This window comes from Thalassophryne amazonica, chromosome 5 (assembly GCF_902500255.1).
Source record: "Thalassophryne amazonica chromosome 5, fThaAma1.1, whole genome shotgun sequence".
NCBI classification, from domain to species: domain Eukaryota; kingdom Metazoa; phylum Chordata; class Actinopteri; order Batrachoidiformes; family Batrachoididae; genus Thalassophryne; species Thalassophryne amazonica.
Window position 1 is genome coordinate 11,992,475 of NC_047107.1, and position 12,363 is coordinate 12,004,837.

A 12,363-nucleotide genomic window follows, 5' to 3' on the forward strand; every position below is an offset into this window, starting at 1 on the left:
GCAGGCCAAGAAAAATCTCAGATAAGCTGAACCGAAGGATGGTGACAACAGTCATAGTCAACCCACAGACCTGCGCCAAAGACCTACAACATGATCTTGCTGCAGATAGTGTCTCTGCGCATCATTCAACTATACAGCGTACTTTGCACAAAGGGATGCTGTATGATGCTATAATGCAGAGGAAGCCTTTTCTGCATACACACCACAAACAGAGTCACTTGTGGTATGCTAAAGCACATTTGGACGAGCCAGCTTCATTTTGGAAAAAGGTTCTGATGAAACTAAAACTAAAACTAAAATTGAGTTATTTGGACATAACAAGGGGCTCTATGCATGGCTGAAAAAGAACACAGCATTCCAAGAAAAACTCTTGCTACCTCCAGTAAAATTTGGAGGTGGTTCCATCATGCTGTGGGGCTGTGTGGCCAGTGAAGGTACTGGGGATCTTGTTAAAGTTGAGGGTCACATGGATTCCAGTCAATATCAGCAGACTGTTGAGAACAATGTTCAGGAATCAGTGACAAAGCTGAAGTTGCACCGGGGCTGGATCTTTCAACAAGACAACAACCCTAAACACTGCTCAAAATCTACTAAGGCATTCATGCAGAGGAACAAGTACAATGTTCTAGAATGGCCATCTCAGTCCCCAGACCTGAATATTATTGAAAATCTGTGGTGTGATTTTAAGCGGGCTGGCCATGCTCGGAAACCAACAAACCTGAGATGTTTTGTAAAGAAGAATGGTCCAAAAACACCTTCAACCAGAATCCAAACTCTCATTGGAAGCTACAGGAAGCATTCAGAGGCTGTTATTTCTGCAAAAGGAGGATCTACTAAATATTGGTGTATTTGTTTCTGTTGGGGTGCCCAAATTTACGCACCTGCCCAATTTTGTTTAAAGAATTATTGCACACTTTCTGTAAATCCTGTAAACTTCACTTCACTTCCCACACATCACTGTGTTTGTCTGCTATATGATATATATTAACTGAAATTGCTGATCCAAACAACAAATGATTTATTTATAAAGGGAAATCATGGAAATAATCAGGGGTGCCCAAACCTTTACATACAACTGTAACATTAAAAGGCAGCACAGATTGTTTTGTGTTTTGAAGCAAGCAGTGAGCGATTTCATTGGAGCAGGGTGATTCTCACCAAATTTTCACCACAGATAGATGTTAAGCCAAGGAAGACTCCATTAAATTTTGGAGGTGATCCGGATCTGGATCCAGATTCTGGATCAAGATTTCACTTTATATAGTTTTTGAAGGATTACTTCAAAACTACTTCATGGATTCTCAACAAATTTTTACCACAGATAGATATTAGTCCATGGAAGAATTCATTAAATTTTGGAGGTGATCCGGATGTGGATCCAGATTCTGGATCAAGATTTCACTTTACATGGGCTTTGAATGATTACTTTAAAACTTTTTCACAGATTGTCATCACATTTGCACCACAGATAGATATTAGGGCATGGAAGACTCCAATGAATTTTGGAGGTGATCCAAACTGGACTGGCGAATGCCAGAAATCTCTGATTGCTCTTTTTAAAAGTTATTTCAACTTAGTTATTTCAACTTTAAACTGAGTTAAGGCCACAAGTTGAAATAACTTTCATTACATTGAAGTAACTTTAAAAAAATCTATGCAAATTGTTACATCACTTTTTCTCGTTGAACAGTGCACAGTTCCTTCCTGGATCTGCTGGTGATCCCACGTGAAAAAGGGAGAAGCCAAAGGAACTTACTATGAAAAAAGTACTATGCCTGTCTCCAATCTGGTGTTTTTCATCAAATATTTTTGGGAAACTGGTTTCACACTGCCTCCTGATTTTCTTTTTTTCTAGAGAATGAACTTCATGAATGTTTGCTTGATTTGTGTTTAGAGTGCAACAGTCTGGTGAAACTGTACTCTCAACTGTGGTGAATGATCTTATGTCTGTTTCTGCGTTACTGTTGTTGGATCACAGCTCGTATTTCATAAGATTTTTTTGTATTTATGGTAACACTACAGAACCCGGGAGAGTTCACTTAAAGTGATTTGTTTTTTCTGGCTGTGATCATTTCCGTGCTCGAATTAATAAAACGTGCACACGTTTTCCTTTTTCTCTAGCAATGATAATTTGTAAGCATGTTTTCCTTTAATTGAGCCCTCAAATTCATAAAATGTGGGCCCATTATAGGCCTAAACTGAGCTCTCAAAATATGTATTTCATGCTCACATTAAATCATTTCCAACATTTTCTAACTGTTCACTGTCGCAAGCCATTGTATGGAGATTTGAGCTATTAGTAGTTAGGTAAAGTTGGAAAGATATTCAAGGATTCGATTCTCCAGAATCAATAAGTTCAAAGCGAATCACTGTTTTAAATCAAATGACATCTCTTTTCAGACGTTGTAATGCAGACAACAAACTACAACCGACCAAAACCGTTTTTCCCACAAAAATGAGATGTCCTCCGTTCTTTATGAACTTGATGTGCAGCCTGCTGCGAGACCAGAGTTTAAGGACTATCGAAACATTACCATGGCAAAAGGAAATGCTTTGAAAAAAATTCAGTAACATACATTTATGATTTGTTGTCCCACCAAAATGATGCCACACATCAGCAAGCTCCTTCTGGTTGTACTACAGCACTCAGATTGGAATAATGTACAATTATAAAATTTTTAAGATTTTTTTATTGACAGAAATTTGAATAAAATCTCAATAACTTTTTTTTTATAAATTGTAATGCCACCAGACTCACATTACACATCAATAAACTCTTTACAGCTTTAAATAAAAAGCTATTGAGATTTTATTCAAATTTACTACAATAAAAAATATTAAAAATTATATAATTGTATGTTTTTCCAATCTATGTACTGGAGTACAATCAGATGGATCTCATTGATGTGTGACGTGAGTTTGGTGGCACTACAATCCATAAATATGACATTATTGTGTTTTCAAAGCATTTTTCTTTCGCCATTGTAATTTGTTGACGGTCCCAAATCTCTGGTCTCGCAGGTTTCAAATCCCGTTGTGAACTGCACTGAGTCAGTCTGTTAAGGCAAGTCATTACATCAATCAATCAATTCAATCAATCAATTTTTTTATATAGCGCCAAATCACAACAAACAGTTGCCCCAAGGCGCTTTATATTGTAAGGCAAGGCCATACAATAATTATGTAAAACCCGAACGGTCAAAACGACCCCCTGTGAGCAAGCACTTGGCTACAGTGGGAAGGAAAAACTCCCTTTTAACAGGAAGAAACCTCCAGCAGAACCAGGCTCAGGGAGGGGCAGTCTTCTGCTGGGACTGGTTGGGGCTGAGGGAGAGAACCAGGAAAAAGACATGCTGTGGAGGGGAGCAGAGATCGATCACTAATGATTAAATGCAGAGTGGTGCATACAGAGCAAAAAGAGAAAGAAACAGTGCATCATGGGAACCCCCCAGCAGTCTACGTCTATAGCAGCATAACTAAGGGATGGTTCAGGGTCACCTGATCCAGCCCTAACTATAAGCTTTAGCAAAAAGGAAAGTTTTAAGCCTAATCTTAAAAGTAGAGAGGGTGTCTGTCTCCCTGATCTGAATTGGGAGCTGGTTCCACAGGAGAGGAGCCTGAAAGCTGAAGGCTCTGCCTCCCATTCTACTCTTACAAACCCTAGGAACTACAAGTAAGCCTGCAGTCTGAGAGCGAAGCGCTCTATTGGGGTGATATGGTACTACGAGGTCCCTAAGATAAGATGGGACCTGATTATTCAAAACCTTATAAGTAAGAAGAAGAATTTTAAATTCTATTCTAGAATTAACAGGAAGCCAATGAAGAGAGGCCAATATGGGTACGCACACACAGCGCAGCTCATCTGATCCATTATAACAAGATGTTAAACCTATAAGAAACTTTTACAGCTGCTTATAAAGAAGGAATGAACATGCAACTGTTTTACCAAGCTATTACAATAAAAATGTTGCAAATAATTACCTTTGAAGCTGTTCCAAATACGTTCTCCACCTCAGTGCATGAGAGAGAGGGAAAAAAGGGGTCCAGATGAAACAGTCCTCTGTGCTTCCAGAAGCGATTAGATGTGTTTTCAACTGCCAAGCTCTGACAGAAAATGGCTAATTCGCTACAAAATAATTATTTTATATACAGTGTCTGGCACACAAAGCGGGTGGATTTGTAGTGTGCAAGAGAGCTGAGTCTGTCAAACACAGCCTGTCCTGTCCTCATAGCTGCCAGGTGCTTGGATAATGGGCTTTTAACAGCCTTGTCCTCACCACAAACATGCCTCTATAATCCTCATTTGTCCTCATAGTACCTCGTACACAAACTGCCCCATGCTGATGTTGCTAAATTTTGAACTTCTCTTCTCACAGAACCACTATTCTCCCACAATTGCTGAATACCTCCTCTTGTACCAAAAAAAAAAAAAAAATGAACATGCTGCGTGGCTCACTATTCACTGTTCAGTATTTGGTGGGACCAGTGCTTAGATCATTTATTAACATAAAAATATATTTTACAACAGAAAAGCCCTGTAATTTCTGACAGTATTTGAACGCAGCAGCAGTGCACTTGCCTGCTCATGCCATGCGTGTGCCTGCAGTCTTTGCACAAAAGTAACTTATAATATCTCAGAAACCATAGCATCACAAATTAAAATTTGAATGGCACAAGTCAGCACAAATGGAGCACTAACCACTCAGTGTTTGCTTGGATTTTTTACGTGGGTGGTGGGTCAGCTTCACTGAGCTGCTCACAATATAGTAAAATGAGCACACGGTGTTGTAAAACGTGCACACATACTCTCCACATGCAAAACATTTTGCAATGACACTTCTAGAGCTCCGTATAAAACAGCTGAGGTTTTGTGTTCATCCACAAAGTGCTGTCTTTAAAATGTCATCTATATCTTGATGAGTATGGGGTTGGAGCAGCTACACTGTGTGGCTTAGTGCCCCTTCACACATAGTATGAATGTGGCCGAATTGCGAATGAAGCAGGAATTGTATGCAATACATGTAAAATCGGAGCTGCCTCCAACACCTTGTACACCTGTTGCTACAACTATTTGCGCATACCAGTGGCTGAAAGACAGAGTGTGCTCTGTGAGAGCCCATTGAACCCTCTCGCGGCAGGTGTCTGCAAAATTCCAGATGACACACACAAACATCTAACACCACTCGCTTCGCACTTAGAAAGTGTGTAGCCATTTGCACTGTTATCATGAAAACAGTCAGCAGATGATCACTTTCGAGCTGGCGGTGAAATTTCTATAAGTGCCCCCAAGACTGTGAAGTTACCAAGTACACTTGTGGCATGCCAGAGTGTCGGCTCCCTCCAAAACACGTGTGTGTGTGTTTTGCGCTCTTCCCCACCCTCCCCCTCCTTCCCATCACCCTCCCCCCACAGGCGAGGCAGCTCTCATCTGATCACAGAGTGACACCTTGGTCTGTGCGCTGAACGGACAGAGGGCATGGCTGGCTGCCAACAGCAGCAGTTTTTGACATCTCTGGTCCTGGACGTCACAGCTGCAGAAACACGTACCATGTTTTGACAGACATGTGCATGTGTGTGCTTGCTGTCCTCATTTGGAAATACATAAAAACATATGTTGTTTTTGTGATGGGCTGGAGAGTACGCACAGCATGCACATTCACAGGCTGCCCCAGGTGATACGGACCGTCAGATCATAACACGTAGCAGGTGATCTGAATGTTACATCACCCACGTGAACTCTGTTCCACATGATGCAGTGTCTGTACTGTGGCACGCCGTCCACAAGACACACGTGTCGGGCCGGACACATGCATGGGGCCGGCTGGAGATGGCAGACCAGCAGATGTGGACATAAGAGTGCCCTGCTTCTCACTCATGTCATTTCATGACTGTATGTCTGTGACCATGGGTCATCTACAGATGAACAGACGGTTCATACTTGTATTGTCCGCTTGATAAGAGGGATTCAATAAAATGCGGTGGTTTTTTATGGTGTGTGATTTTATTTATTTATTTTTAATACATCCATCTCCTTGTTGATTTCAGGCATTTGTCTGCACTTTTTACAGTCCAGTGATGGTAGCGTAGTGGTAACATTTCTGGCTGGCAATCAGAGCTTTTGTAAATTGCAGGTTCGAATCCCGTGGGTGGCATTTTTTTTTTTTACAGCACCGGTGCGATGTGGTTACACATGTTCCAGCTGCTCGCATTGTGTTCCCGCTGCAACGGTTTCATGCATGCTCGTGCATGACACCGTCGCATGCATCAAACTGTCGCGTGCACAAAACTGTTGCAGTGGGATCATTCACGCCTGTCCGTCGGCTCCATGTTTTTGTGGTTCGCTCATATGAGCTGTTCCACCGTAATTCAATTTGGGCCTTCTTGAAGTGCACAGTCATGAATATGAGACCCAGACTGAAACTACAGGATGAGTCAAGTAGACGCCTTTTACCACTTTCAATATTTGTAAAGAAATCAATTCAGAAAGGGACATCCACTGCTGCAGCATACCATTCTTGATGACCAAGGAAGTGGAAGTGGAGCTAGGCGGCCGTGAAGTGTCACTGGTCTCAGGGCTGGAGGAGGTTGGTAGATTCCGACCCCAAGAGGTAACTGGGGCCCTCTGGGAAGGATGGAAGCTGGTTGGGTGGGAGCAGTTCTGCAAATCACAGCCCCATTAGAAGATGTTTCATAGTACTATCAACACAGAAATAGTCAAAGTAAAATGTGGACTCCAACCATTCAAAAGGGGAACTTAATTTATGTCTTGTGTTAATGAACACGCATGTTACTCACTCACCGTGAAAGATAAGGCTTTTCGCTTTTCTTTGATCCTCTTTATGGCATTCCTCACCTAAATGAGAAGAAGCTTTTACACCCACTGGTACGTCCAAAAGGCTCACAGCCCCACACACCATACAAACATACATTCTGATAATAAGCAGTGCAGACAATGACTCAGCACTTTTAAAATATGCCACGTATGATAGTTGGAAGTATTTATAAAAAATACTCTTACCTCACTGTTGTAAACTGCATAAACTAAGAAAATATATAGGCCCTGTGAAGAGGCAGAAAGCAAACCAGAAGCAACAGATGAAAATAAACTCATTAATTACTATTTATTACTATTACTTTTGCTGTTGGTGTGAATTTTGGTCAGGGCCAACGTGGATATTATTCCACTTACTGTCATCACCATTAAGTTATGCTTTTTCAAACTTATAAACAACATTGAAATGCTATATACAGTTGGATATTTATTTTATACTTCTTTTATGCACCGTGAATATATGCTTCCTTACACCAACGCTTCATTTAATAAATCTTTTATGCAGATTACTCACCTGCATCGAGGAAAGTATAAAATGCTGACTAAAGAGAATTGATACTGAAGCAGCATCAATGTCATAAAAGTGTTATTTGTTTGTGGCCGGTGCTTGTTGCTTTGCTGAATGGCAACAACAACAATGATAATAATACACAGTGGATTAGTGGTTAGCACTGTTGCTTCACAGCAACAAGGTTGTGGGGTCGCAGCCCACCTGTGGCCTTTCTGTGTGGAGTTTGTATGTTGTGCCCATGTTTTCGTGGGTTCCCTCCGGGTGCTCCGGCTTCCTTCCACGTCCAAAGACTTGCAGGTTAGGTGGATTGGAGACTTTAAATTGACCGCAGATGTGTGTGTGGCTATGAATGCATTTGTCATGTGCCTGTCCCATGCAGTCATGCCCTATGACTGCTGGGACAGCCCCCCCCCCCCCCCCAAATACCCAGTGACCCTTAATTGGAGTAAGCAGATATAGGAAATGAAGGAATGAAGAATCACAGAAGTAGCACATTAACTGTAGAAAAAAGGATCTTGAGTTGTGCACCATCATTTCACACAACGGATCATTGCCCATGCAAACTCATGCCATCATATGATCAGGTGACACCATGACAGCAGTGTGTAAATACATTAAACACTTTTGTTTTTACTACAAAAGTGTACTACAGTTTGTTCATGTAAATGGGGAATCTTCTTCACAGACTAAAGTTAATTATGGAGTTCCACAAGGTTCTGTGCTAGGACCAATTTTATTCACTTTATACATGCTTCCCTTGGGCAGTATTATTAGACGGTATTGCTTAAATTTTCATTGTTACGCAGATGATACCCAGCTTTATCTATCCATGAAGCCAGAGGATACGCACCAATTAGCTAAACTGCAGGATTGTCTTACAGACATAAAGACATGGATGACCTCTAATTTCCTGCTTTTAAACTCAGATAAAACTGAAGTTATTGTACTTGGCCCCACAAATCTTAGAAGCATGGTGTCTAACCAGATCCTTACTCTGGATGGCATTTCCCTGATCTCTAGTAATACTGTGAGAAATCTTGGAGTTATTTTTGATCAGGATATGTCATTCAAAGCGCATATTAAACAAATATGTAGGACTGCCTTTTTGCATTTACGCAATATCTCTAAAATCAGAAAGGTCTTGTCTCAGAGTGATGCTGAAAAACTAATTCATGCATTTATTTCCTCTAGGCTGGACTATTGTAATTCATTATTATCAGGTTGTCCTAAAAGTTCCCTAAAAAGCCTTCAGTTGGTTCAGAATGCTGCAGCTAGAGTACTGACGGGGACTAGCAGGAGAGAGCATATCTCACCCGTGTTGGCCTCCCTTCATTGGCTTCCTGTTAATGCTAGAATAGAATTTAAAATTCTTCTTCTTACTTATAAGGTTTTGAATAATCAGGTCCCATCTTATCTTAGGGACCTTGTAGTACCATATTACCCCATTAGAGCGCTTCGCTCTCAGACTGCGGGCTTACTTGTAGTTCCTAGGGTTTGTAAGAGTAGAATGGGAGGCAGAGCCTTCAGCTTTCAGGCTCCTCTCCTGTGGAACCAGCTCCCAATTCAGATCAGGGAGACAGATACCCTCTCTACTTTTAAGATTAGGCTTAAAACTTTCCTTTTCGCTAAGGCTTATAGTTAGGGCTGGATCGGGTGACCCTGAACCATCCCTTAGTTATGTTGCTTTAGACGTAGACTGTGTTTCATAATTATTGTATGGCCTTGCCTTGCAATGTGGAGCGCCTTGGGGCAACTGTTTGTTGTGATTTGGCGCTATACAAGAAAAAAGTTGATTGATTGATTGACTACCATTTTTCATGAGTTGTAGTAAAATGTCAAAAAAATTCTTCTATGGACATAAAAAGGCTTTTTGTCTTTCAAAACTGTTCATTAGTAAGTCCCTTCAGCTTCACTCATGTTTCACTCTGGGTCACCACAATGTTGACTTGGGACAACTTCCTTGTTTAGTGAGACCTTCAACTCACTTTCACTCATTCATCCTCAACTGCTTATCCAGGATCTCGTCAACTTTGCCAACATAATCCATTCTCCTGGGAGGTGTGGCACATCAAGATGCTGATTAAACAGCATGAATATATCACAGATGTGCTTTGGACTGGTCACAATAAACAGCCACTCAAACGTGCATTTTTTTTCCACACAACATAATGACACAGATTTGACACTTTTTGAGGGTGTATGCATTTAGCATGTTGACTGCACTAATGTCCACCAGAGCTGCTCTTCCATAGGCACCACTTAAGGCAACAAAACAACAGTTACAATGTACCATATGTTCATTGTACACATGGTACTCTGTGTACCACAGCCTACACAACAATGTATGATAACCATCCCAGGGTGGCAGCTAAATAAAGTAAACCACCTTATCATAACAATTCCAAAAAGGTACTATCTATCTATAACTGAATAACTGAATGTTATGGAGTTATGGGGTAAAAACAGCAAAAATGTGACAAAAGTCAAAGTCAGTTTGCACAGGTGTCAAAGGTTATAGCTGCTCCAATTTTGGTAAAAAGGGAAGCAAATTATTGGTTAAGCTAATAGGGTTATTAAACCACCCGCCTCATTTTGGCTTGTCAGTATCTCAGAGAAAAAGTGAAATATCCCATCGATGGGATATACTGGGTGGTATTAACAGGAAGAGTTTTGGACCATTTACTTGTATTTTGGAAGATTCTGATAATGCTGCCCATTGACATGTACATCAATGAACATCTGTCAAAAAAAAAAAAAATGCCGACATAGCAAGACAAGCCAGAATCCTTCGGAACAACAGAAAATACAAGCGACTTGGACGAAGAATTGTAAAGTGTTGATTAAATTAAATGGAACCCCGGAGGAAGCTAAAGTCATGATGGTAAGGGAGCTTTCAGACCTGGATAATTTTAAGTGATTGGTATTTGTTTATTATTGGTTATGCCTGTGTTGTATGAACTTGGGTATCAATTATGGGAAATGATGATTTCATGGAAAAGAAATTGCATAATTCTGACATAAACGTAGACCCTGAGAGCCACATCTAGAGTAAAATTTGGATAACTTTAAGTGACTGTATATTAAGGTGGAAAATGTAAGGTGGAAATTGATTCTTTATTGTTTATTCTGAGTGACCTTTATGAACATCATGAAATTAGACTTAATTTAACTGCTTTTTTGGTTTGTGGATTTTTTTTTAAATTATTATTATATGATGACGGTTGATTCTTTTGAATTTACTTCAGCACAGGAGCTCAATTTAAATTTTTTGATTACACCAAACATAGTTTTCATAATACTGAATATATTATTAAATATAGGTATTAAGGTATTAAAGGCACTCCGCTGCGGTGGTTTGAATCATATTTATCTAATAGATTACAATTTGTTCATGTAAATGGGGAATCTTCTTCACAGACTAAGGTTAATTATGGAGTTCCACAAGGTTCTGTGCTAGGACCAATTTTATTCACTTTATACATGCTTCCCTTAGGCAGTATTATTAGACAGCATTGCTTAAATTTTCATTGTTACGCAGATGATACCCAGCTTTATCTATCCATGAAGCCAGAGGACACACACCAATTAGCTAAACTGCAGGATTGTCTTACAGACATAAAGACATGGATGACCTCTAATTTCTTGCTTTTAAACTCAGATAAAACTGAAGTTATTGTACTTGGCCCCACAAATCTTAGAAACATGGTGTCTAACCAGATCCTTACTCTGGATGGCATTACCAGGACCTCTAGTAATACTGTGAGAAATCTTGGAGTCATTTTTGATCAGGATATGTCCTTCAATGCGCATATTAAACAAATATATAGGACTGCTTTTTTGCATTTGCGCAATATCTCTAAAATTAGAAAGGTCTTGTCTAAGAGTGATGCTGAAAAACTAATTCATGCATTTATTTCCTCTAGGCTGGACTATTGTAATTCATTATTATCAGGTTGTCCTAAACGTTCCCTGAAAAGCCTTCTGTTAATTCAAAATTCTGCAGCTAGAGTACTGACAAGGACTAGAAAGAGAGAGCATATCTCACCCATATTGGCCTCTCTTCATTGGCTTCCTGTTAATTCTAGAATAGAATTTAAAATTCTTCTTCTTACTTATAAGGTTTTGAATAATCAGGTCCCATCTTATCTTAGAGACCTCATAGTACCATATCACCCCAATAGAGCGCTTCGCTCTCAGACTGCAGGCTTACTTGTAGTTCCTAGGGTTTGTAAGAGTAGAATGGGAGGCAGAGCCTTCAGCTTTCAGGCTCCTCTCCTCTGGAACCAACTCCCAATTCAGGTCAGGGAGACAGACACCCTCTCTACTTTTAAGATTAGGTTTAAAACTTTCCTTTTTGCTAAAGCTTATAATTAGGGCTGGATCAGGTGACCCTGAACCATCCCTTAGTTATGCTGCTATAGACTTAGACTGCTGGGGGGTTCCCATGATGCACTAAGTGTTTCTTTCTCTTTTTGCTCCGTATGCACCACTCTGCATTTAATCATTAGTGATTGATCTCTGCTCTCTTCCACAGCATGTCTTTTTCCTGGTTCTTTGCCTCAGCCCCAACCAGTCCCAGCAGAAGACTGCCCCTCCCTGAGCCTGGTTCTGCTGGAGGTTTCTTCCTGTTAAAAGGGAGTTTTTCTTTCCCACTGTCGCCAAGTGCTTGCTCACAGGGGGTCGTTTTGACCGTTGGGGTTTTTATGTAATTATTGTATGGCTTTTGCCTTACAATATAATTTGCCTTGGGGCAACTGTTTGTTGTGATTTGGTGCTATATAAATAAAATTGATTTGACTTGATTTGATTTGATTATAGATCCGGATTGTTTTTTTCTTAAAAATATTATTCATCATTGTAAATACTTTACTGAAGAACAATTTAAGGATTATCCTTTGACAAATGGGATTTTCTCCATTATATGAGTGAAGCATCGCACAGCAGCGCAAATATCACTCATGGTAGAGGGCGTCCTAAACAGGAAGTGCCAAAATTCCAATCCACAGTAAAACAGCAAATG

At 40.2% G+C, this 12,363-nt stretch overlaps 1 protein-coding gene across 1 annotated transcript in view; it reads right to left on the minus strand.

The window, feature by feature from the left end:
• The window catches only part of adgrd2 (adhesion G protein-coupled receptor D2), a 415,295-nt gene that overhangs the window by 42,974 nt on the left and 359,958 nt on the right, over window positions 1-12,363 (minus strand). Inside the window, exons 20-22 of the mRNA XM_034169723.1 lie at window positions 7,019-7,060; window positions 6,800-6,853; window positions 6,511-6,658 (exon numbers count right to left, since the gene is read on the minus strand). Of these exons, the coding sequence (XP_034025614.1) occupies window positions 6,511-6,658; window positions 6,800-6,853; window positions 7,019-7,060 (244 nt within the window). The remainder of the gene's footprint in view (window positions 1-6,510; window positions 6,659-6,799; window positions 6,854-7,018; window positions 7,061-12,363) is intronic.